Here is a 27,445-nt window from a genome sequence, read left to right on the forward strand (position 1 = left end):
ATGGCAATGTTTATCTTGCTGTTTATTGCTTCAAGCAGTTTTCAAGTAGAAAATATGAATTATAAACACGTAAAATAAATATCCAGAGAGCTATAGTGTGTACATTTTGTAGCATTTGAAGTGGCTTTTTGGGATAATTCTATCAACACTAAAATGTGTGATTTTGATTTGGCTCTACGTGCTTAATAATCCTGCTTTCTGTTAACAGGTAGAAGTCCTTCACCCTCAGCCAGGTTGGGCTGAACTAGATCCCGAAAATCTGTGGACCCAGTTTGTTGAGGTAGTGAAAGAAGCAGTTGAAGGTAATCATGCCAATCCTTTGGCTCTTGCAAATCTTAATTGTTACAATATTTAATTTTATCTCCATATCTATATCAAATCCTTTACAAAATAGTTTGTAGTATAAGAAAAGTGTAAGTATGTTAAAAACTATAAAACTAAACTTTACTAAGATATGATACCATACAGTGGTGCCTCGCTTAACAACAATAATCTGTTCCAGGAAAATCGTTGTTAAGCGAAAACATCGTAAAGTGAAATTAAAAAGCTCATTGAAACGCATTGAAAACCCTTCAATGCGTTCCAATGGGCTAAAAACTCACTGTCCAGCAAAGATCCTCCATATGGCGGCCATTTTCAGTACCTGTATAATTTAATTTTATATACTATAAGCACAGTGGGGAGCCATTTTAAGCACCCGGCGGCCATTTTGAAAACCTGACAATCAGCTGTTTTGATCGTCGTTAAACGAAGAATTGGTTCCCGAAGCAGGGAACTGATAATCGGGAAGCAAAAAAAAACCATTTAAAACATAGTTTTGCGATCGCAATTGCGATCGCAAAAACATCGTCATTAAGCAGATTCGTCGTAATGTGGGGTAATCGTTAAGCGGGGCAGAACTGTACAAGGTATGACATCCTGCACATCTATATTTTATAAACTATACCCACTCTTAGAGTTACAGGGTGCGGGTGTAGGTGTCCAGCTGTGAACAGGTCCTGCCGTCAGACAGAGTGAGGCGGTCACTTCAGGCAGCAGATACTAAGAAGTGGCAGCATTTTAGAGAAGCTAGTTGTGAGTAGAGGTGGGGATATTCGTATTTCTATACCTCCTCACAGCTGGACATAATGAGGGGCTGGCCCATGGGGCCGGCCTGTCCACTCACATGTCTGGCAGCAGCCTTGATCAGCCTTCCAGTCACTCCCAGAGCGGCGCTCGCTTTCTGGTCACCTAGCTACTTGGCAGGTGTGCAGGGAGACTCGTCCCCCTCTCGCCGTCTGTAGTTAGCTATATGAGCGAAAAAAAGTGGCACTCTGGAGCAACTGGAAGGCAGACTGAGGCTGGACATGTGAGTGGACAGTCTGGCCCCAGGAGCTAGACCTCATTAAGTCCAGTTGCGAGCCATGCAGCTGGTTCTGCTATTTTCCACTACCCTGAAGACACTATTCCACTTTCAGTATTGTAGTTAAATTCAGTTACCAGTACATTTTGCTTTTGTACATGACATGTGAAGTGACATGATCTTACTCTTTGTTTCAGGAAGCACAATGTCTTTGGCTAGCCTTGCTCACCCAGTTTTAGAAATAAATATGTCCCATTATGTTCAGTGGGATTTGAACTCAACATTGCTGTTTTTTTTTATCCCATTCCTTTCTTTCTCTTTATTTGAAATCTGTGCTCATTGATTCTGAAAAGACTGCAGTTATATGCCATGCAATTTAGGAGATAGGGATGACTTTTCTGCTTTGGCTTGCTAGCCTTTATAATCAGTTTCTGTTAGGAGTGGAGTGAAAGGCTGTGTAAGACTGGAAGGTGCTAGTCAATCACAATGCTGTTTGTTAGTACTGTGGAACCTCTACTTATGAGCTTAATCCATCCCAGAAAATGTTCGTTAGTTGAAACATTGGTAAGCAGAAGCAAAATTTCCCAATTGAAAACTGATTAATCCGTTTTGGCTGTTTTTGGTTCTTATGTAGAGGTATTAGTTCCCATAGGAACTAATGCAAAGCCAGTTAATCCATACTCTACCATTAGGGGGATAATTTTTCTTCTTTTGACCTAAAATGAACTTAGGTTTAAAAAAGGGCAGAAAAGGAGGGGGGAGGGAACACCTTCTAAACAGAACACCTTTAAAAACAAGCACCTTTTAAAGAAAATCAAGCACCTTTTAGCTTAAAAAAGGGCAGGAAAGGAGGGAGGGAGAGAGGGAACACCTGCTAAACAGAACACCTTTTAAAAAGCCACAGAATTCAGCAAGCATTATTCCAGCACAGAACTCCTCATCACAAAAAGAGAGTGGGGGGGGGTAGAGACTTGAGTCTAAACTCTATTTTAAAGCCTGACTGGCTGCACCTACAACCACCACAGCCCCTCACAGAATATTTTCTGATTTTAAAACAGACTTTAGAGCCACACACATTTTAAAATTAAAATCTACACTGCAAGACCCATCAGAGCACAGAAACCTAGCCCTACCCCCCAAGCTGCAAAAAATTCTGTACAGTAAATACAGTGTACTCACCCAGAACAGGCAGTCTTTCTGTTTTATAAAAGAAAGTAAAAAAACCAAAAATTTAAAAAAGCCAAAAAAATACAGTATAGTCCATACAGTACAGTACCAGGCAGTCTGAAGTCTCTTTCCGTATCCACGCTATCTTACCGCTAGGGCGAGTGAGGTATCAGACAAGCAGCCTCTTTGCTGGCCAACGGCTAACTGAAAGTTCAAATTTCCCACCTTCTCCATGGTTTTTTTCTATTCATAAGTAGAAGCTCTGTTCGCAAGTAGAAGCAAAACTTTGCGAACGGAGCTGTTTGTAAGTTGAAATGTTCATAGGTAGGGATGTTTGTCAGTAGAGGTTCCACCATGTTTAATTCATGGTTTTTTCTGGGCTTTTCTTTGGACGTTGGACATCTTTTTATTGCTTTCCTTTTTTAAAAAAAGAGCACATCTCATTCTCTGAATGAGTACCTTGACTGATTTTTTTCCAGACCTTTCTTTGAGGGTCTTTGATATGTTCCACATGTGATTTTCTTATGATTTTATGTGAGAGTGTTGTGTTTCAAAAACATGACTCTGTCTTGCTACTAGAAGAGGGAGGGAAGTATGTTGTCTTTTGTTGTTGTTGTTGTTCTTAGAGGCTCGTGGCCAGCAGCACACTTTTTTTTCTCAATTTCTTAACATCCTGAAATAAATCCACATTTCAAACACCTTTGTATTTCTTTGTAATTCCACGCCATATTTTTAAATCAAGAAAGCATTAGCATAAGATCATCAGATCATCATCATATTTGAGCCGCATGTGCATTTTCAAGTTTTTCTTGCATATTCTTGCATTATTTATCTTAAGGCCTTCTCAATTTTGATTTTTATCACCAAGTTTTGACTCCACTGTTGATTCAATCTAATTCCTTCAGTTTTAGATGATTGTTGTTTTCCTGGGCGATTTGCCTCTAGGCAGCTAATTCCACATTCTTTCTCTTCTTTCTGTTCTGTTATTTTTAATTTCTTTTTCTCTGTGAATACATGGAATAAGAATTAATATGGAATGGTTAAGATTTTGTTTATGAATAACTGGAGTCGAAATGAGTATGGAGTGGTAACAAAATTTCAGTGGATATTTTTTATCCTTTCGAAGTCCAGGGTAAAAAGGATATACTGTAGTTTTGAATGAAAAAGATATTTCATCCATGGTTTCAGTTATCTGCAGTTTACTATATACAACATACAAGGGAGCAGGCCTTTGTCTCACTTCCTTGTATGTTGTATATAGGGTTTGCTACTACTGTACCTTTATTTTCAGGCATTCACAGTAGATTGTGGAATGGATCCCTCGCAAATACAGTGGTTCTACCGTATGTTCCAAAATATCCGGAACAGTGCAGCAGAACAAAATTCAACAGGGCATATTCTCAAAGTGTGTGGAGATTACAACCTTGGGATCAAGCAGATATGTGCCATATGACTGATAAAAATATTAACTGTGCGTGTTCAGTTTTCCTTTGTTTTATGAATTTGCCCTAGTAGTGTGTAGTAGTAGAGCATTACGCAGGACTGCCTGCTACATTAGGGGGGTATTCTTACAAAATTCATCTTCTAAAATGGTTGTGGTTAGGAAGATTGAAAAAGGAGGCATACTGAAATACTGCTTCCCTGGTAAAGGAATACTCTGTTGTAGATAGCAAAGGTCAAGCATCTTACATTAAATTCCTTTAATGTGTTGGAATTTTATTGTATTCTGAATTGTACTTTAAAGTTTAATACCTCAGCTCTTACTGATAACTCATGGTATCTATGGGCCTTAATTTTTACATAGTTTTTTTAATCCATTCTGTTCCTACACCTTATTGCTCAAATATATCTCATACTGCTAAAGAAGCAAGTCAAACTCTAAAGGGCTTGGCACATGACTCCCGAATGCAATGCAGCTTCTCTGAATCATAACAAATGTTCAATTGTTCAGTGTTTAAATGTTTCTTTTAGTTGCAGGAATTCAGATGAATCAAATTTCTGCTCTTGGACTTTCAACACAACGATCAACTTTCATTACATGGAACAAGTATGTAGCATGTGAACTGGATATAACTGATTGAGGTCTTGTGTTTGTTTTAAATATAGATACTATGAAATAAATTAGAAGGACGATTTGTTCCAAAGATTTTGTTCAATTGGCTAACAAAATCCGTTGACCAGCAATGGACTATTTGTAGCACTAATTAAATATAACTGTACCCACAAAAGGAGTCATGTCACTTACACACATTTCAAATTATTTATTTATTTATTTATTTAATTTATACGCCGCCCACACTACCCAAAGGTCTCTGGGCGGCATACAGCATTTAAAATACAATAAAGATATGTAACAATTAAAATACAATTAAAAAATATATAAAATTGCCTGAAACATTGCAATTAAAATTGACAGCTATTTGCAATTAATGGCATTACACAAATGTATGTCCTTTAATTTCAGGAAATCAAATTATACTTCTTGGTTTTTGTTTGGAATTCCGCTTACTCTGCAGGGTATATAAATATTCCATATTTTGTTTAAAATAAAATAAAATGCAATTTACAACTGTAGCATGCATTATAAAATGCAGTTGTAATAAGTATTTGTGGATGCACACCTGTAGAATTCAGAGGCAAGAAAACCTCACTTGTAAAGGATATATCTTCTAAGAATAGTTTTGAAATGCACATCCTCACTTACCTGGAATATACCTAAGAACATAAGCAAATCCTGATAGTATATACTGTGTTTTCCCGAAAACAAGACAGGGTCTTATATTATTTTTTCCGAAAAAATGCATTAGGGCTTATTTTCAGAGGATGATTTTTTCCCCCATGTACAACAATCTACATTTATTCAAATACAGTCATGTCTTCTGGTTGCTGCACAATGCTGGAGGGTGGGATGTCACTTAACTGGGGCTTATTTTGGGGTTGGGCTTATGAGCATCCTGAAAAATCATCCTAGGGCTTATTTTCAAGTTAGTGCTTATTTTCAAGGAAACAGGGTAGAATATGGTATACAGATGTTCAGGTGGTATATAAGAGAATCTCCTGCTTATTCCAAATCATATCTGTCACAGTCCATAATTATTGTGGTGACTGAAGTTTCATGTTAATCTAGTCTATTTTGTTTCTGAATAATGTGGCATTCTACGCTGCTGTTAGATCAAAAGCCTTGCTTTGAAATAAAAAGTACAGCATCCACTCTTTCTACTCTTTTCTGATTACCCACTGCTTGAATTTGCATGGGTAACCTCAGTTTTTTATGTTCACATAATAGGATCTGTCCTTCCAGTGAGCACTCAGGGTTCATTTCCTTCAAAATTGATAGGTTTGTTCTCTTAGCAGTCCAGGGGACTCTCAAGAGTCTCCTCTAGAACCACAATTCAAAAGCATTAATTCTTCGACAGTAAGAATTTATGGTCCAGCTCTCACTTCCATGCATTGCTACTGGAAAAACCATAGCTTTGACTATGTGGACCTTTCTCGGCAAGGTGATGTCTTTGCTTTTTAAGATGCTGTTGAGGTTTGCCATCACTTTCCTCCCAAGAAGCAGGCGTCTTTTAATTTCGTGGCTGCTGTCATCATCTGCAGTGATCATGGAGCCCAAGAAAGTAAAATCTGTCACTGCGTCCATATCTTCCCCTTCTATTTGCCATGAGGTGATGCAATCAGTGGCCATGATCTTGGGGGTTTTTTTATGTTGAGCTTCAGACTGTTTTTTTTTTTTTGCACTCTCCTCTTTACCCTCATTAAGAGGTTCTTTAATTCCTCTTCACTTTCTGTCATCAGAGTGGTATCATCTGGATATATGAGGTTGTTGATATTTCTTCTGGCAATCTTAATTCCAGTTTGTGATTCATCCATGCTATTGTGCCACCCTACAGTAATATGGAGAGAAGTATAATGTTCTGGTTTACTCATCAATTCATTGGTTGTACTGTACACATTGTAAACTTAGCGCTCTTTCTTGTTTTTCAGGAAAACCGGAAAACCTTTCCATAACTTCATCAGTTGGCAAGATGTGAGAGCTGGTGAACTTACAAAATCTTGGAACAGATCTCTTTTAATGAAGGTGAGGTAGTACTCTTGTATTTGCTAACAATTAGAAGAAGTGGATATGAATATAGTATTGCTTCAAACCACCAGAAGAAAATTAATATTCATAGTCATATTCTAAAAGAGTACGATGGTATACTTTGCCCAAGACTTTACTGGTACAGCTGATGCCAAGCACACATTCAGAGATCTTCAATAAATAATTAAACTTTCAGTGAATGAACTTTTCAGACCATGGACTGCACATGCAGCAGAGTGAACCAGAATCTGCATGTGCAGACTTAATAGATTGTGAACTTCTGGCTGCAGGTTGCATTTTTTAATACTTCTGGAGAATATTCTGCAAAATGGAGTACTCTCAGATCAGTGTGGTATAAGGGGTAAGAGTACTGGACTAGAACTTGGAAGGCAAAGATTCTACTCCCCACTGAGCCATAAAATTTACAATGTAACCTTGGACTGGTTATTTGACCAAACTCCGGGAGGCAGTGGAATACAAGTGGGCCTGGCATGTTCTGGTCCATGGGGTCACAAAGAGTCGGACACGACTTAATGACTAAACAACAAACCTTGGACTGATTGTCCCAGAAAACAACGGGCGGCCATTTTGTTTACCCGGTGGCCATTTTGAAACCGCCGATCAGCTGTGCGAAAATGGTCGCTTTGCGACGATTGGTTCCCGAAGTAGGGAACCGATCATCGCAAAGCGAAATTCCCTCATAGGGAACATCGCTAAACGGAGTGCTCGCTAAGCGAGGCACCACTATATATACTGTGAAGTCAAGCAGTTTATTCAGCGACATAATTTTCTCCCCTCTTTTGTGGCTTAAAGATGCGGATCTTATATCTGCACGAGAAACATGTCTAACCAAGTTTGCTTCTTACTGGGCTGTATGAAAGTGGGCCAACCAGTTTCCTGAACAGCAGAGCATCCTTGGGACTACCATGATGGAGACAATTGGATGCTTCCGTTGATTTTTTGTTCCAGAACCTTCTTTGAAAATAGTTGCCTCATTCCTTCTGCTGTCCCATGCACAAATTGACGGAGGTTATTGTCACATTTTTCAATAAATTCGGAGTGCCATAGGGGTGAATATTTTTCTTTGGGGTAAAGTATAGCACACCTAATCTGATAGTCAACCCAATTTGGAAATTTCATGCACATTTTCTAGCAGATGAATTGTTCTGTTCATGTAGGTCAGAGTATGTGTGGTAGTCTTAAAAACAAGAAGTGATACTGTGCATGAGAGAGTCCAAATATTGATCCGCAAATCTTGTTTTGAAACAGGCAGTGCGTGGCCTTTCTTCGCTGCTCCACTTTTTCACTCGGATTGACCTGTTTTTGTTAGTAAGTCATCTGACATTTACAACACAGCACATCTCTTTAAGACTGGCTTGGGTTTTGCAACATATAAGTGAGGTAAGGCTTCTCTTAATATTACTTGTATTGCTTGGCAAGTTTCTGTCCTTCACAGCACAGCACATCTCATTAAGATTCTGATAGTTTTTGCAGTGTAAGTGAGGGAAGGCTAGTCTTAATCTCTATGTATTTATTCTTGTATTGAATTATTTGGAATTCTGGCAAATAATACTCTTTCAGGATAATAAGAATAAAAGTGTAATGGATTGGTTTCTGAACTTGGAGGTGTGGGTAGAGCAAAGAAAATTCAGTAGGAATGCAAAACTGAAATTAAAAGGGGGGGGTTGAGGAATAACAACTTCAACAAATTCCTGTAATAGATATTACAGAGATTTAAGATTTCTGAAGGAAACATTATTTCTAATTTAAAATAATGTTTTATTAAATTGTATTCTTTATTTTTTATTTTAAATTATAAATTGGCTTTTTTTGTTGTTAAAATGGAGTCGGATGATGTGAAAGGTGATAAGCATGAGAGTTTCTCAAAAGTCAAAAAGTGAACATGGTGCCAAAAGCTTTGGGAATCATTGATGTCATACGTATTTCTCACATGGATTTTATAGTGTATTGCATTATGATATGAGTTTGCAATTTGTTTGATCCAGTTGCCAAATCCTGATGAGCTGAACGTCATGTTTTGTATTTGTACCTTGTACATTGGCATCCTGGGGAAGGCAGGACTGTATCATTAATTATCCGTAAAGTCATCTATATATTGTCTAGAAATGCAAGCAAAGGAGTAACTCGGTGGGAGCTTGTCCAGCTCCATATATCATGTTTCTCATTGTTCCTTTTAATATTTATTTTGTTGACTGGACAGTATTCGCACTGATCCCAAGAAGATCTGATTTTTTTTTTTTTTTTGCATGAGTATGCAATATATTTTGATTCACAATAGGAGAATATCTGGAAGCCCCTGACTTGGTTCAAGTATCTGATTTTGGTATTGCATGAAGTAACATGTTATCCAGCCTGTGTTATAGTTTGTATTGTTTTTATTAATAAAGAAATATGCCTGTGTGTGTTTCTTCTTAGGTAGAGCAAGCTATTAGAGATGATAATTGTTGTTTTGGAACAGTTGACACGTGGCTTCTATATAAACTCACCAAAGGTAAGAAGAAATTATACAGAAAAATAGTACAAATTTAGTCATATTGGAAAGTCTTTATAAGTTGAGGTAATAAGCAATTGTAAGGTATATTTGTTATTATTTATTATGTATTGGAAGAAGAGTCAGCTTTGAGGTATATTCCTCACTGTCTAAGTTTAAAATATTGTTGTATATAGAATATTTTAAAAATCAAGGGGTATGGAAAGGTAGCCCTGAAAATAAAAGTGTTTTTAATTTGAGGCTTGAAAATAGTTTACTATAGAAAGTGTGCTGCTATAATCATTGCAAAACAATTTGCTAGCTCTCCTGCTGATCAGTGTCACTGTGCCATAACATTCCAACAGCTGAACATGTTTACGTTACAATTTTTGGATATAGAGTGTTTGCAGCTCTCTATAATTACAATATTTTGCAGGATTCTGGGATTCCAGATCTTGAGGTCCAAGAAATTTTTTTAGCATAAAACTTTTATGCTGCAGCCCTTTGTTACTTCAGGCTCTGCAAACCTTTCAGTCATGAGAACATGAGAACAATCTTATTGTTATTGTGGGAGTGTGCGAGATATTAAGTTACAAAACTCTTGTGTTACAGTACGTGCAACAACAATTAAGATACTGTATCCATTAAAAATATTTTCATGGATCTCATGGCCACTAGAAAAGAAATTGTTTACAAATTGGGGGAGATGTAAACAACTGAAAGAACTATAAATATAGAGAGATCACACACACACACACACACACACACACACACACACACACACACACACACACACACACACACAGAGCAACAATCACGTAGCAGTACAGCAGCTTCATTTTCAAAAGCCAGCAACATAGATTCCTCCATAGATTCAAACTAATTTGGCTAAATGAGCATTTACAAATTTTTGTGTGTGTTTTCTTAATATGTTTAGAGGCTAAAAAAGTATACTTTGAGAAGGTTACTTGTCTAGCAGAGAGTCTTTTTCAGTGGGTGCGAATCATGGGAGGAGAGCAAAAACAATTATGTAGAGATTTTGTTTTGTTTTCTCATTAGCATCTTTCCACTTCTGTGACATTTGGCTCTAAACCAATATACGTTCTATATAACTTAGGTTTTGTTATTCTGCAAAATAACAAAACAAAAGCTTCTATGCTAAAGTAGCACCAATCCTTACCTGAAGAAAGCCTGACTAATATCACATTCCCTTTTCTGTCCTACCACCAATTTTCTTGAGTCTTCCTTCTTTTTTAACTGGATGTCATCCAGTGTTCTCCCACTGGGCCCACAAGGTATTCTCTGCTCTATCCACAAGGAGGCAGAATATTTCAAGGAACCATCTGACCTGTGGGTTGGAGTAGGAGGTAGCTTCTACTTCCTCTTTGGCTCTGTTTTGCTTCTGCCAACACAACAAACTCCTCCTACCTTGCATGTTGACCCTGCTCTCTCAGGCATACTGGAAGAAAGAAGGAAGGAAGCATCACAAAAAAGTCTTCCTTCCTCTTCAAGGATTCTTCAGTCATCCTTGTGTTGAACTCAGCCCTGGATTCCTCTCAGGCAAGGGCTTGTCTTCTTTCTATGTTATCCAATGGCCCTCTCCTCTCCCTTTCCTACTGTTTCCTCCCTCTCCTAAGGTTTCTTCTATTTAAAAAATTTTATACTATTTTATGTTGTTAGCCGCCTAGAGTGGTCTTAACCGACCAGATAGGTGGGATATAAAATAAATAAATAAATAAATAAATAAATAAATAAATAAATAAATAAATAAATAAATAAATAAATAAATAAATAAATAAATAAATTTTCTTGGTTTATTTTGTTGGGAGGCTTCACCACACCTTATTGGGGCTGGTCGATTTCAGCCCCCAAAGAGGAAGACTGGGTTTTGTGGAAGTGACTTTTCAGATGCTGTGGACGGGGAACAGCACTGCTACCTCTCTTTTATTCTTAATCTAGTAGCAAAAGTCAGCTTCTTGTACCACTCTGCTGCAGGGATATAGGTCCTGTTCCTAGTGGGTATTTTCCCAGATCCATTTTCTTCTCTGTTTTATTCTCCTAAGAACTCTTCACTATCCTGATGATACGACAAAGCAGAGAATTGGGAGTTATTGCAAAAAATGTGTATTCTGTTTAGTTAGCTGGAGAAATATTGGAGTTCCTTTGGAAATTATTCTCAGCTCTCCCTCTTGTGTCCTTGTGACCTATGATAATGTACTATTGCAACATTTCCATGTTAGTGTGAGGCATCTGCATTGAATGAATGAGATGTGCGGGGGGGGGGGGAGAACCTGGCCCTCAAACTACATATTCAATAAGGACATTGGAATAGATTGGTTTTTTGCCTTTTCCTTGTTTATTCAATTCTTCTTCACTTGCTGGAGCAGACAGGGCCCAAGTTTTGATCAAAGGGATGATCTGTCTAAATAATATTGCTACGACCTGGGTTGTGCTGCTTAGAAAAAAGGGTTCTTTAGTAGGTGGTGCCGTCTGCTACAGTCCACTAACTAAGCCTGTGTTTGAATAGATCCTGCATCCTTATGTGTAAAGCAGGGCAAAGGTGCCCAAAGATTGTCTCCTTATGTGTAAAGCAGGGCAAAGGTGCCCAAAGATTGTCTCATGTATTTTTCAGTATCCAATTTGATCCATTCCTTTTGATACCCAGGTACAGTGTATGCTACAGATTATTCGAATGCAAGTTCTACTGGATGTTTTGATCCCTTTAAGGTATGAATAATATCTCTCTGAAAAGCTGTTGCAGTGTTTGTTCTGCCTTGATTTTAATTCCTTTTCCCCACATGCATGTGGTTTCAGCTGCAGTGGAGTGTGTTCCTTTGCAAGTTACTTTCCATTCCGATATCAGTTTTCCCACCAATAGAAGACACAAGGTAAGATCAAAATGTGTGTGTGTGTGTGTGTGTGTGTGTGTATTTGTGAATGAAAGCCTGAACAGCTATGCATTTATATAGGAACAAAATTAAACTAATCCACAGCTGAGTTCTACATAGTAGTAGTACATATTGCACATTGATATGTAAGAATACAGATTAATAAGCAAAGATTAATTGACTTAAGAGTGCTAACCTGTAAACTTTACATTTATTTTAAGTCACAACTACGGATCAGTTGATGCTGAAATATTTGGTGTGTCTATTGCAATAACAGCTTTGGTAAGTGACTTCTGCCTTTCCCTTCTCCCCTCAGAACAGGATTGAGCTGATGTAGCAGTTCAACAATACTTTGAGGACCACGCGATGCTCACACCAGCTATGAGATATATTTAGTAGTAGTTGTCTATTGAGTGACATATCCCAGAACAATATTTCAATGGGCCAGTGAATCTATGCTTCATGTACTATGTATGGCTAAAATTATATTTTAGAACTATTTGAAATAGATACAACTATTACATCAAAAAGTTTTTTTACGTGAGAAACTTGGCTGCTTTTCAGTTTTTTGTTGGTCTAATGATTGATTTCCATTCTACTTCCCAAAGCTTGATGAACAAGAATTGTTTCTGTAAACTATAACTGTAATTGTTGTTTAAAACTGTAGCTGAATTGCCCAACAGTAGCAGAGAGTAAACACAAGCTTCATTGGCTGGCTGGACTATAACAGTACATCTTACATTCCCCAGCCACTGCTGAATTGTCCTGCATTTTTTGAATTGCATTTTCATTTATTCATTTTGTTTTAGTTTCCTTTTTGCCGTTTTTAGTAGATTTCTTTTGAAGTTGCCTTGAGATCCTAAATTTGATGATCTATGTCAAGTATAGGCAAAACACTTCACATACACCCAAGTCTCCCAGGCCCATGATACCAAAAATAGATTTTTTTTTTTTACCAGTTGTATTTCCCCCATCGTTTAACAATGTTCTCTATGGGGGAATTTCACTTAACGATGTCCATTTTTGCTCATTTAAAAGTGTCTTAAAATGTTTGAAACCTGTTTTAAATGCTTGGATTCCATAGTGCACCTTGTGAAACATGTGCAGACTTAATTTGGTTTTGTTCTGAGTCTTCATTAATTTTTGGTGATTTTTTTATTTTCCCCATTTAAATCACTTGAATGGACAGTTCAATGCATTTAAATAGGGAAAACAAAAAATCACTTAAAAATGAGCGAAAAGGGACATCGGAAAGGACTTCAAAAGCACTGAAGCCGGCTTCAATGCTTTTGAAGCTCTTCCGTTTTCTCTCACTTTTAAGGGTCTTACAATGTTTGGAACATGTTTTAAATGCTTGCAATCGTTAGCCCACCTCCTGAACCCTATGCAAACTTAATTTGGTGTTGTTCTGAGTCGTCTTTAATTTTTGATGATTTTTTGAATTTTCTCTCATTGGAATGCATTGGACGGAAAGTTCAATGCATTCCAATGAGAGAAAATTCAAAAAATCACCAAAAATTAAGGACGACTCAGAACAACACCAAATTAAGTTTGCATAGGGTTCAGGAGGTGGGCTAACGATTGCAAGCATTTAAAACCTGTTCCAAACATTGTAAGGCACTTTTAAATGAGCAAAAACGGACTTCGCAAAGCCATTGAAATGAATTGAGTCTGCTTCAATACATTCCAATGGAGGAAACATTGTTTCACTCAACGATGTTTCCTATGGGTTTTTTCACTTAAAGACGGCAATCCGTTCCAATTGGAATGGATTAACTGGTTTTCAATGCATTCCTATGGGAAATGGTGTTTCACAGAACGATGTTTCACACAACGTTGATTTTTTTGGAACCAATTAACGTCGTTGTGTGAGGCACCACTGTAAATAATGTCATTATTTAATAAATAAGCTCATTCTTCAGTAGCATTTATTTTAAAATAAATAATATAAACCGTTAGTAGCCATGTTGGCTGCACCTCTTCATATATTTGCCCCTCCTAATTAGGAGTGCAGTCAGTCTGAAGACCAGCATTTGGTCCTTGCTGATGTTGCCTTCCCCATTCTAAGTGTGAGAGAGATGGGATTTCTGCTTCTCTACTTGCTTATACTGGCTGGCCTTTCTGGATCAATCTGCTTTCACTGGCTTCAGAAAAATCTTGTGTAACCTGTATCGTAACAGGCCTTTTTTAAATCAGAAGGTTACAGTCCTTATTTGTGTGGGGAATGATGGGGACTTACAGGGAAACAGTCTACCCAGTCTACCATCTCTAGGGACCCTGGGAGGGTTGTGTAAAATTAGTGTTTTGAAATGTTTATGCATTTACTGTTTATACTGTAGTGTTACATACCAGAAAGAAGTAGACACTATAGTTGCTTTGTATAATGTGCCCATTTATTGATCATTATTCAAGTGACACTGAAGAATAGCAACTTTGAGATTGGAGTAAATGTACTTCTCCCAGGAACCAAAATCAGATGGAAGATCAATCTCAAATCAGCAACTATTGTTCATGCCAGTTAATGTTTTCTGTGATTCACCTTCTTATTTACTGCAGGAAATACATTTTTAATATAGTAGCTGTCATTCAGAGGTTTTCCTTGAGTTTCTCCAAACTTTGATCTTGATCATCTGACTCTGTCTTTGCACTGACAACATTTGGAAAGAAGACTGTAACATATTGCCTTTCTTATTGTATCCCAAGAATATGCGTGATCTCTTGGACTTAACTTGGTTCTAGACTCTAGGCTTTGTGCTCATCCTTATATCCTAGTTATTGTGTGAAATATTTCTCAATCTAATTTTAACATTGCTTTGACTTATTATCTCTTATGAGATAACATACGTAGAATCTTACTATATCTCAAGGAGTCCTCTTCCTTCATACTCCTTATATGTATCCCACCCAATAACATTGTACATTAAATGTATGTGAGTAAGGAACTTTTCCTTAATGACTAGTGGTCTGAGAGGGGTTTTAAATGGGCTTTTGTGCTCAGCTGTTGTAAATGTTTTGTAATATTGATCTTAGTTATCATTTTAATAGAATACAGTACTTGTTTAATTCTTTTTAAATACAGTGGTGCCCCGCTTGACGATTACTCCGTTTTACGATGCAACCGCTTGACGATGAGGTTTTTGCGATCGCTATAGCGATCGCAAAATGATGATTCAGTGGGGGGTTTCTATTTTATGACGATCGTTTCCCTGCTTCGGTAACCGTTTTTTTGCATTACGATGATTAAAAACAGCTGATTGTTGGGTTTTCAAAATGGCCGCCCGCTGTTTTCTGGACTTATTTCCGGAAGACAGCAATGCAAAATGGCTTCCACTATGGAAGATCTTCGCTGGACAAGCAGGTATTTTCCCCCATTGGAACCAATTGACCTGTTTTTCAGTGCATTTCAATGGGGTTTTTTTCCCCGCTTGATGACGATTTCGCTTAACAGCGATTTGCCTGGAACGCATTATTGTCATCAAGCGGGGCACCACTGTGTTTGTATATTTACTGTTTTTAGCTTTTAAATTGTGTTTTGATGATGTAAGCAGCCTTGGATTCTTTGGGGGAGAAAGGGGGGTATGAAAGAAAGAAATAAGGAAATAGAGAGAGAGAGAGAGAATTATAACTTCCCAAAGGATGTTCCTTCCAAAATGTCAAATGTTGTTTGAGGCAGCCTTTGATGTTTACCTGACAGTGCTCTCATTTCCCCTTCCCCTTGGTCCTGTAGGTTGCAGATCAGCAGGCAGCCATGTTTGGTCAGTGTTGTTTTGATGCAGGGGATCTTAAAGTCACCATGGGGACTGGTTCATTTTGGGATATTAATACTGGGCCCAAAGTTCATGTATCTAGAAAAGGTAAGTCTGCTTGTGTTCTAAATTTTTGAATGAAGAAATCATTGTGAATAGAAGTTCACAAAAAAGTAGAAAAAATAATTGACTAATACAGTATAATTAAAACAGTGTCATGTAGACATTATTCAATGAATAAGTCCAGCAAACTTAATTCATAGAAAAGTATGTATTAGAAACAAATCAGCTGTGTTTGTTATCATATGTATGTATGGAGAGCATTTGGAGAGAAGAGATGTTATAAACAGTCTGCTTTCCATCCAGAGCTTCTGAAATGGAAACGCACTGAGTGCATATTTGTAAATAAAATAATCCATTATTTTACCATGCCTAATTCATGATCTGTTTTCCTTTTGAAGAAAGTATAATAGATAGGTTCAGTGTAAGAAAAATAAGTGCTTTTTTCCAAGATGGTCAACTAACAAAATGAATCTATAGGATTGCAATGTTAGATACAGTCCCTGATCATTGGGCATGCTTACTAATGCTATATATGTTTACTCAGAAGACATGTGTCTAGTATTATTTGATGCTTCCATGATTTTGGCCTTTGGCAACCCATTTCCTTTGTTTAAAAAATTGGATTTCCCGCTTCAATGCAGAAATGGGAAATTTGTTTCACTAGGAAGGACATTGGACATGGGCAAGCAGTGCTGTGGAAGGGCTACAGATGTCATATGTATATGTATGCATGGCCACTGTAATGTAGTTATTATAGTTCTAGAGTAAGGTCATGGAAATGTTGGTTCAGATCTTTATTAATCCATGTAACTTCATCTGCATATTACAGAACAGATTTGGGGTGTTACAGCGAGAGAGAGTAAAATGATGGTGGGGGAGGTAACTGTATGTGCCACATTGAACTGTTTGGAGGAATGGGAGACTAACTATATTAGATTGTATCCAACAGTGCAGAAGAAAATCCTTTCCAGCAAAGGTCTTTGAATTAGTGGACATTGTAGTTTGTGGAAGAGAGAGGAACTTTGGTGGTTGGCCTTTACCATTCACCTTCCCTATCAACTCTTAGGCAATTCCAGAGGGTTTCTTAGTCTTCAGAGCAAATTCTTGGAGGCTGCATGGATCAAGGGAGTTTGAAAATAATTCTCCTTCCCTTTCCATTAGTTTATTCTGAAACTTTTCTGTGAACAGAAGGGCTCCATTGGTGTCATTTCCTAAATAAATAATACATCTTGTTATTTCAAGGTGTATATCCATTGATTGGTTGGAAGATTGGGAAAGAATTGACCTACTTAGCCGAAGGCAATGCTTCTGATACTGGAAATGCTATAAAATGGGCTCAAAGCTTAGGTGAGTTACCTGAATTGAATATTTGAGCTTTGTCCAGCCCAGATATGTCTATAAACTTGAACCATAGAGAATTGGGTATAGGTCTCCCCACACTCCAGAACAATCTGGGAAAGGAATCCCAAGCCATTACAACTAAGGTTCCAATGATTTTAATGGATCTGCTCTAAATGTGACTAAGATTGTATCCAACCTATAATACCTGTTTTAACTGATAGTGTATGTCAGATTTGGATATTTTACTAAAACTAGCCCTCCATAAGATGATGCCTTCCAAAGTTTTTGGACGAGTCTCAGTAACCCTAGCCAACATGGCTAGTAATTAGAGGTTATGGGAGTCATGGTCCAAAACATAAGGAGGGCACCATCTTGGAAATGCTGTAGTAGTTGCTAGTTTCGCATGATGTGAACAAGTCTTAATCAAGCTTTGGGCGTGCATACACTTTCCCTTTGGTCTCCTGTAGAGTAACCAGAAAGAGAAATTGCCTGGCCCTCCTGCTTCTGCTCTTGGCTGATATTGTCTATCCGCCTCTTCTCTCTGAGCATGTCAGCAGTGATAAGTGGGTAGAATTAAAACAGAATTTCCCATTTGTCTTGCTCCTTCACCTTGGGTAATTCAATAGATTCTCTTCAGAGGAAGAAGTCAAGTAGGGTATTAGTGTCAGTGAAGAGAAGAAGTGGTTGACTCAGGCGCCTTTTCTTATAGGGCCCCCGGAACTTGGAATCAACATTGGTAGGATACCAGGAGACTAAATTAACTGAGGAAGCTGTTGCAGGAAGACTTCTAAGTGTCTGAGGGTTTGGGAAACACATATATTTCTTCAGTGTTGGGGTGTAAATCTTTAACTGAGGTGAAAATGCTGCAGAAATATGGGAGACTGTAACCCACATCTTCTATGCTTTCACAGGTCTTTTTACTACTGTGGATGAGACATCAGAAATGGCCCACAGCTTAATAAATTCAGGAGGTGTTTGTTTTGTCCCATCTTTTAGTGGGTTGCAGGTAAAAGTGCTGCTTTTATTTATTGAAGTGACATCTAACCTTTCGTCCCACATATAGTCATTCATCATAAATACATTCACCCTTCAGTATGTTTCCCATCAGTATCGAATTAGAAGGCCTCTGTGGTTAAATATCTGTAGTCTGAATAATGAAACATAAGATAATTCCTATGTGCTGCTTATTGCTGTCTTAATTTTCTTCTTCTTACTATGCTGCCTCTTATTGTCATCTGTAAGTTATTTTTTCTTAATTTTTCAGACTATTCTTAAACATCTGCCAGAAGAAAAATATTCTTGCATTCCTTATTTTCCTGTCTTTTTATTTTAGATTCCAGTGAATGACCCTTATGCGTGTACATCTTTTATGGGGATTACACCTTCCACCACCAAAAAACATCTTGTTCGAGCTATGTTGGAATCTATAGCTTTTAGGTACTAAGTGACAAATGCCAGCTAACATGAGATGTTGCTGACAGTTAGATCAGTACTTTTACTTTTTCTGAATTAAGGTTGTCCACATCATTCCACAACATGCCTACATTGTCATTTTCATGTACAGTGGTGCCTCGCATAGCGATCACTCCGCATAGCGAAGAAATCGCTTTGTGACGCTTTTCTTGCGATCGCAAAAGCGATCGCTTTGCAATGGCCCCTATGGGGAAAATTCACTTTGCAATGATCGCAGGGAAGTGATCATCGCAAAGCCCCCATTTTCAGCTAGCTGATCGGCGGGGCTTTGCAATGATCGCTTCCCCGCGATCATCGCAAAGCCCCGCCAGTCAGCTGTGCTTCATCTCTCTCTCTCTCCACCCCTCGCAGTTCCAGCCTCGGCAGGGAGACTGAGACGCCAGCGCCGCCACCCTGGCCGAGAAAGACCCTCTGCGCCTGCAGCAACCTTAAGCCCGGGCTTAAGGTTGCTGCAGGCGCAGAGGGTCTTTCTCGGCCAGGGTGGCGGCAGCGGTGCCTCAGTCTCGCTGCCAAGGCTGGAGCTGCGAGGGGTGGAGAGAGAGAGAGAGAGAGAGAGACGAAGCACAGCTGATCGGCGTGGCTTTGCGATGATTGCTTCCCCGCGATCATTGCAAAGCCCCGCCGATCAGCTGGCCGAAAATGGGGGCTTTGCGATGATCACTCCCTGCGATCCTTGCAAAGCCCCCATTTTTGCACAGCTGATCAGCAGTTCCAAAATGGCGGCTGCTGTTTTGCCTCACTTTAGAGGCACCCAAAATGGCCGCTGCTATGGAGGATTTTCACTTAAGGTTAGTTTCTAAGCCCATAGGAATGTATTAAACGCATTTTAATACGTTCCTGTGGGCTTTTTAAAATCGCTTAGCGATTAAATCACTTAGCGACATTTTTCCTGGAACGGATTAGTGTTGCTAAGTGAGGCACCACTGTATTGGAGGAGAATGCCTTAAGACTCTCTCTTCTCCCCACTTTGTTTCAGTGAGAATTGAGCTGACTAGGCCCATAGAAAGCAGCCCTCCTCAAGCACATTTGTTTCCTGCCTTCATTCTAACACAGTTTTGAAACTTTTACTGTTCATTATCGTTCTAGTCTAGCCTCTTGCTCTGATATTCAAACTCATCTGTTTTTTCAAAGACAGATTGATTCTTTCTGGTGACTCCTATCACTGCTTTATTTTTGAAGCGGAATACATGTAGGAATATGGAGTGCTTTGAACTGCTCAGAAGTTCTAATTTACTTTGTAATAGCAGACTGAGCTGCATTATGAAAAGAGTTTAATTTATCTAGTCAGTTTTGAGCTGACTAGAGCTGAATATAGTTTCTTGTTCAAATCATATCATACTTCTAATGTAAATGTTACTTTTGTATCCATATTTTCTGCCTAATCTCTCTTTTTTCCTCTTTTGCAAGAAACAAACAGCTCTATGACACCATCACGAAAGATGTGGGCATATCACCAACTTCCATTCGGTATGTTCATGTTATATTCCAAAATGTCATTGGTTTTATACCTGTGTAAATTTGTACAATATGAAAAATCTCCCAAGATGTTTTATTAAAAAGCCAACCAGTGGAATTTTCTGAAATAACAAATTCAACTACTGATTTAAACAACAAAGATCAACAAGTTTTATATAGTGCCAGCTTTACTGACTACAGCCCATTTGTTAAGATACATCTGAATAATGTACACATTCAGATATATGTTACACCAAAGAAAATTTGTTAGATCAGTATCCTGTTGAGCTTCTGCTGAGTGGAAAGCCCTGTCAGTGTGCTAATGTGGGGTCGTGCTGCTTGCACAAGTGCTGCCATTGCACAAGCAATAATTGCCAATGAAGAAAGCCCACGTTGAACTTTTGCAATAGCAGTGCTTTATTTAAGTGCTGTGATCCATGTTACCACACTGGCAGGACATTCAGTGAAAGCTCAATGGCATACTGTCCAAGGTACTGCAGGACTTAGATGTTCTAGCTGCAACAGATTGTAACACAGCAAACTTTTTGAAAATTCCCATTGCTTTTAGGCTTCTGAATAGTTGGTAGAACTTCCTACCTCCCTGTTGATAACAGCAGAGCTACAATGAACATTTGGTAAACTACTTTGGCCAATTAGACATTCAGTAAACTAGTTTGACAAATCACTAGTTTTCAATCCACTCTGCAGGTGCAAACCTGATCCTTTATAAAGACAATGTTATCAGATGAACCACCTAGAAATAGAAGGTTGTTTAGAGTGAGCTTTCTTTTTTTAATCCTTATTTAGTACTTACTAATTGTGGACGGCAACAGCTCCACTGCCTTGCTACTATTGACTGAATAGATAAATAGGTGTTATCTGCATATTGGAGCACTTCAACCCAAATATCTGGATGATCTCACTCAGTGGCTGAAATATTGTTGATTAGTGTAGTAATTTGCAGTAGAATAGTAATCTGTACTTACAATAAGATTTCAGCCTATGTCTCAGTTCTACTTGATTCACCCAAAACATGGGAGTCAAGATGGAATACTGCTGACTAGAGATGGGGGATTAATCTTTGTCTATGAAGATGAATTGCACCGGCACATGTGGCTGGCCTGATTATGTCCTGCCCTCAGGACGTGCCAGTCCACTTACCACATGGTGTGCAGTAAGCCAATTGTGGCAGTAGCATGTCTCCCTGCTCAGCCTCCAAGTGGCTGGGCAGGCACAGAGGTGGGGCTGTGGCAGCTGGGCTACTGCTGTGATTGGTGCGCTGATGATGACGGCCACACATGCCACATGTTAAGTAGACCAGAGGGTTCTGGGGGTAGGAGGTAATTGGGCCAGCCACCTGTGTTGGCAGGATTTGTCTTGGTAGACAAAGACGAATCCCCCATCTCTACTGCTGACACAGTGGTTCCCAACCTTGGGTCATCAGATGTTCTTGGACTACAGCTCCTACAAATCCTGCCCAGCACATCTAGTGGTGAAGGTTTCTGAGAGTTTTGGTCCAAGCATATCTGGGGACCCAAGTTTGGGAACCACAGCAGTAACATAAATTCCACAGAACACAACTGTAGTCTTTCAGCATCCCTGTAAGCAGCCATATAGGCAAGAATATAACCAAACTCCGGTAAGTGATTCAGAAGGGTTATTTATTTATTTTATTTATTTATTTGATTTATTTGATTTATACCCCGCCTATCTGGTCCAAAAGGACCACTCTAAGTGCCCAATGCATATATGTGCATGCACACGTTCTGTCAGAGGTAATGTTTCTGACTCATCAGGGGGAGGGTTTCTGTTGCCTGCTTTTGTCACTGAGGGTGCTTCCATGGAAAACATTTACTATGTAATTGTTATGCCTCCTTCATGTAATGTTGGGGTACAGAAGGTATCCAACAGGTGTCACAAGTCGATTGTGATCTTTCTCTATTTTCTCACAGCTGCTTCTATCTTTTATCCTACTGTATAAACTCCATTAAGGAGAAACAGAGTAGAATAGCATAATAGAAAAATAGGAAGAGTTGTATCTGGGCGAAACAAATTATGATATCAGATTGTTTCTCTTTCTGCTTATAGGTAGAAGTGGTGTTATCAGGCAGCTAATGTAAACAAAAGCCATTGCTTAACGGCAACAACCCTGCCCATGAGCAATGTTGCCATGTCATTGACAGGATGATTTTGGGAGATGCTCATCCTTTTTCAATTGCATATCTTGCACTTCCAGTTTCTGAGCCATTTCACATCCTACACCAAAGATTTTGTCTCTTGATCCGCTGGCTGTTAGCTTAACTAATAGTCTCTTTAATGATTTTCTTTCAACTCACAATATTTATTTAGTAGATTACACAGAAAACAGCTGTTACTGAATATACCTGTGTTGGTTCTAGCTGTACTTCTGAAAGATTGCAGCCCTTTAAGCACTGTTTGGCTAGAATACTATTACCTATTAGTGCTTGTATTTAAAAAATTTCCTAAGCCTTGGTGACAAATTGCTGCTCATTAATGAGATCCTGGTTAGGTGTGCCCAGGAATGCACCTAGTATTTCATTAATGAGCAGCAATTTGATTGTAAGATTTATGCAGTTTCCCTTGTTGTTGTTGTTGTTTAGTCGTGAAGTCGTGTCCGGCTTCGTGACCCCATGGACCAGAGCATGCCAGGCCCTCCTGTCTTCCACTGCCTCCCAGAGTTGGATCAAATTCTTCTTGGTAGCTTCCATGACACTGTCCATCCATCTCGCCCTCTGTCGTCCTCTTCTCCTCTTGCCCTCACACTTTCCCAACATCAGGGTCTTACCCCGGAAGTCTTCTCTTCTCATGAGATGCCCAAAGTATTGGAGCCTCAGCTTCAGGATCTGTCCTTCCATTGAGCGCTCAGGGATGATTTCCTTCAAAATGGATAAATTTGTTCTCTTTGCAGTCCAGGGGACTCTCAACAGTCCCCTCCAGCACCACAATTCAAAAGGATCAGTTCTTCGGTGATCAGCCTTCTTTATGGTCCAACTCTCACTTCCATACATCACTACTGAAAAAACCATAGCTTTGACTATGCAGACCTTTGTCAGCAACGTGATGTCTCTGCTTTTTAAGATGCTGTCAAGGTTTGTCATCACTTTTCTCCCAAAAAGGAGTCTTGTAATTTTGTGGCTGCTGTCACCATCTGCAGTGATCATGGAGCCCAAGAAAGTAAAATCTGTCACTGCCTCCCTATCTTCCCCTTTTATTTGGCAGGAGGTAATAGGACCAGTGGCCATGATCTTAGGGTTTTTTTTATGTTGAGCTTCAGACCATTTTTGGCGCTCTCCTCTTTCACTCTCATTAAGAGGTTCTTTAATTCCTCCTCACTTTTTGCCATCAGAGTTATCATCTGCATATCTAAGGTCGTCTAGCAATCTTAATTCCATCTTTGTATTCCTCCAGTCCAGCCTTTCACATGATGTATTCTGCATATAAGTTAAATAAGCTGGGGACAATATACAGCCTTGTTGTAAATTTTGAGTTCCCAATTTTGAACCAATCAAATGTTCCATATCTAGTTCTAACTGTTGCTTCCTGTCCCACATATAGATTTCTCAGGAGGTAGATAAGGTGGTAAGGCACTCTCATTTCTTTAAGAACTTGCCATAGTTTGCTGCGGTCCACACAGTCAAAGTCTTTTGCGTAGTCAATGAAGCAGAAGTAGATGTTTTTCTGGAACTCTCTGGCTTTCTCCATAATCCAGAGCATGTTACCAATTTGGTCTCGAGTTCCTCTGCCCCTTCGAAATCCAGCTTTTACTTCTGGGATTTCTCAGCCCACATACTGCTGAAGCCTACCTTGTAGGATTTTGAGCATAACCTTGTTAGTGTGTGAAAAAGTGCAATTGTAGTCTAGTTAGAGCATTCTTTGGCACTACCCTTCTTTGGGATTGGGATGTAGGCTGATCTTTTCCAGTCCTCTGGCCATTGCTGAGTTTTCCAAACTTGCTGGCATATTGAGTGTAGCACCTTAACGGCATCATCTTTAAAGATTTTAAGTAGTTCAACTGGAATTCCATCACCTCCATTCACCTTGTCGTTAGCTGTGCTTTCTAAGGCCCACTTGACTTGACACTCCAGGATGTCTGGCTCAAGTTCACCAACCACACTATCTGGGTTGTCCAGGACATCCAGATCTTTCTGGTATAATTCCTCTGCGTATTCTTGCCACCTCTTCTTGATGTCTTCTGCTTCTGCTAGGTCCCTACCATTTTTGTACTTTAACATGTCCATCTTTGCAGGAAATGTTCCTTTAATATCTCCAATTTTCTTGAACAGATTTCTGGTTTTTCCCTTTCTATTATTTTCCTCTATATCTTTGCACTGTTCATTTAAGAAGGTCCTCTTTTCTCTCCTTGCTATTCTTTGGAAGTCTGCGTTCAATTTTGTGTAACTTTCCCTATCTCCTTTGCATTTTGTTTCTCTTCTCTGCTATTTGTAAGGCCTCGTACGACAGCCACTTTGCTTTCTTGCATTTCTTTTCTTTGGGATGGTTTTTCTTGCTGCCTCCTGTACAATGTTACGAGCTTCCATCCATAGTTCTTCAGGTACTCTGTCTACCAAATCAAGTTCCTTAAATCTGTTCTTCACTTCCACTGTGTATTCATAAGGGATTTGGTTTAGATTATACCCGACTAGCCCAGTGGCTTTTCCTACTTTCTTCAGTTTAAGCTTGAATTTTGCTATAAGAAGCTGATGATCAGAGCCACAGTCAGCTCCAGGTCTTGTTTTTGCTGACTGTATAGAGCTTCTCCATCTTTGGCTGCTGAGAACATTATCTGATTTCGGTATTGCCCAGCTGGTGATGTCCATGTGTAGAGTCGCCTCGTGTGTTGTTGGAAAAGAGTATTTGTGATGACCAGGTTGCTCTCTTGACAAAACTCTATGGCCTTTGCCATGCTTTGTTTTGAAGTCCAAGGCCAAACTTACCTGTTGTTCCTTTTATCTTTTGACTCCCTACTTCAGCATTCCAATGAGAAGAACATCTTTTTTGGTGTCAGTTCTAGAAGGTGTTGTAAGTCTTCATAGAATTGGTCAATTTCAGCCTCTTCAACATCAGTGGTTCGTGCATAAACGTGGATTACTGTGATGTTGAAAAGTCTGCCTTGGATTCGTACTCAAATTATTCTGTCATTTTTGAGATTATATCCCAGTACAGCTTTTCCCATTGTTTTCTTGACTGTGAGGGCTACTCCATTTCTTCTACGAGATTGTTGCCCACAATAGTAAATATGCTAATCCTCTGAACCGAATTCGCCCATTCCTGTCCATTTTAGTTCACTGATGCCCAGGATGTCAATGTTTATTCCTTGCCATCTCCTGTTCAACCACATCCAGTTTACATAGATCTTACATTCTAGGTTCCTATGCAGTACAGTGGTGCCTTGCAAGACGGGCGCTCCATTTAACGATGAATCCGCATTACGACGAGGTTTTTGCGATCGCAAAAGCGATCGCAAAACGACATTTTGAATGGGGGAATTTTGCTGCGCGATGATTGGTTCCCTGCTTCGGGAACCAATTTTCGCTTCCCGACAATCAAAACAGCTGATTGTGGGGTTTTCAAAATGGCCGCCGGGTGCTCAAAATGGCGCCCCGCTATGTTTAGGAGCCATTTTTCGCTGCACAGGCACCCAAAAATGGCTGCCCCTATGGAGGATCTTCGCTGGACGGTGAGTTCTTAGCCGATTGGAACACATTAACCAGATTTTAATGCGTTTCAGTGGCTTTTTAATTTTCGCTTTACGACGTTTTTGTTCTACAGCAATTTCGCTGGAATGAATTAACGTCATAATGTGAGGCACCACTGCATTTTTCTTTGCAGCATCGGACTTTCCTTTCACTTCCAGGCGCGTCCGCAGCTGAGCGTCCTTTCGGCTTTGGCCCAACCACTTCATTAGCTCTGCAGCTACTTGTACTTGTCCTCTGCTCTTCCTCAGTAGCATGTTGGACGCCTTCTGACCTGAGGGGCTCATCTTCCAGCATCTTATCTTTTAGCCTTTTGTTTCTGTCCATGGAGTTTTCTTGGCAAAGATACTCGAGTGGCTTGGCAGTTCCTGCTCCAGGTGGATTGCGTTTAGTCAGAACTCTCCACTATGACCTTTCTGTCTTGGGTGTCCCTGCATGGCATAGCCATAGATTCTCTGAATTACTCAAGCCCCTTCACCACAACAAGGCAGCAATCTGTGAAGGGCAGTTTCCCTTACATGTGTCACTTGGTAATAGAATTCTACTAATATTTTTAAAAATTTGCAATAGTACTGTAGTAGAATTGGATAACTCAAAACATAGAAAAATATGCTTGGAATGGAGAGGGGGCTAGGAATAGAAGTATCAGTGTTAAAACCACAATGTTTAAGGAAGAAAGGAGAGTGGAATTTATACAAGTTTCTGAGTTGGATGTTCACCAATATGTTGCTCTTTCCCTTTTAGGCTGAGTGGATTAATTTTATTTATTGTGCTATGTTGTACATTTTATAAGAGGATAATGGAACAAAATAGTCAATCCTTAAAGAACAGTAGAATTGTGATGTACTGATTAACAACTTTACTATTTCTATATGATCACATTCATGTTCCTGTAACTAGAACAAAGACATCTGGCAGGTTTGAAGATGAAATTAATTCCTGAGAACCCTTTTGTCTATGGTGCCCAGAACATAGCTCAGATAGATTTCCTGGAATTAAATAACTGGAAGAGTTTTCTTTTCCCTCTTACAGAGCTGATGGAGGTGTCAGTAAAAATAATTTTGTGATACAGATGACTTCTGATTTAATTAATAAAATGATAAGCAAACCTGTACATACAGATATGTCTTGTCTTGGAGCAGCTTTTCTAGCAGGCCTTGCTATAGGTACGTATCATCTGAATACAGGATGGCCATCTGTTGTAAGAATGTGGATACATAGGTGTTTTATAATGCAAAGATTTGCCGTTAAGTGTTTTATAATGCAAAGATTTGCCGTTAATATCAGTGGAAGCTGTAGAAAAGCAGAGGCAGCTGCACTGGCCCTAAAAGAAATTCCAAAGTCTTTACTATGGTAATACCTTTATTAGGTCAACCAAAAAGACTTAATAAACAAGCTTTTTGTGTATTTTTGGTTGGTCTAATAAACATTTACTATACTATGGACTTTGGAATTAATAGAGATCCTGCTTCTTAAGATTTCTGTAGTGCATGCTGTCTCGTTTCATACCAGCATTGCTTGATCATGTTAATTCCCTGCTTATTTCTATAATGATACTGTATTTGGAATATGGGCTAAACATAGCAGGCTTCTTTGTTCATGTTCATTCCAAAAAACCTTTCTTAAAAAGCACTCCAGTTTTAGAAGTTAGACCTTATCAGTATAACTGGCAGATGTAATA

General features: G+C 39.1%; 1 protein-coding gene across 1 annotated transcript in view; it reads left to right on the forward strand.

Moving 5' to 3' along the window:
* GK5 (glycerol kinase 5) overlaps positions 1-27,445 on the forward strand; it is a 48,944-nt gene that overhangs the window by 14,640 nt on the left and 6,859 nt on the right. The window contains exons 2-15 of the mRNA XM_072996027.2: positions 209-302; positions 4,481-4,556; positions 6,497-6,590; positions 7,863-7,994; positions 9,030-9,105; positions 11,750-11,811; positions 11,899-11,972; positions 12,194-12,254; positions 15,700-15,826; positions 17,024-17,128; positions 18,034-18,128; positions 18,456-18,559; positions 20,003-20,062; positions 26,797-26,930. Coding sequence (XP_072852128.2) covers positions 209-302; positions 4,481-4,556; positions 6,497-6,590; positions 7,863-7,994; positions 9,030-9,105; positions 11,750-11,811; positions 11,899-11,972; positions 12,194-12,254; positions 15,700-15,826; positions 17,024-17,128; positions 18,034-18,128; positions 18,456-18,559; positions 20,003-20,062; positions 26,797-26,930 — 1,294 coding nt within the window. The remainder of the gene's footprint in view (positions 1-208; positions 303-4,480; positions 4,557-6,496; positions 6,591-7,862; positions 7,995-9,029; positions 9,106-11,749; positions 11,812-11,898; positions 11,973-12,193; positions 12,255-15,699; positions 15,827-17,023; positions 17,129-18,033; positions 18,129-18,455; positions 18,560-20,002; positions 20,063-26,796; positions 26,931-27,445) is intronic.

Source organism: Pogona vitticeps, chromosome 3, assembly GCF_051106095.1.
Source record: "Pogona vitticeps strain Pit_001003342236 chromosome 3, PviZW2.1, whole genome shotgun sequence".
Taxonomy (NCBI): domain Eukaryota; kingdom Metazoa; phylum Chordata; class Lepidosauria; order Squamata; family Agamidae; genus Pogona; species Pogona vitticeps.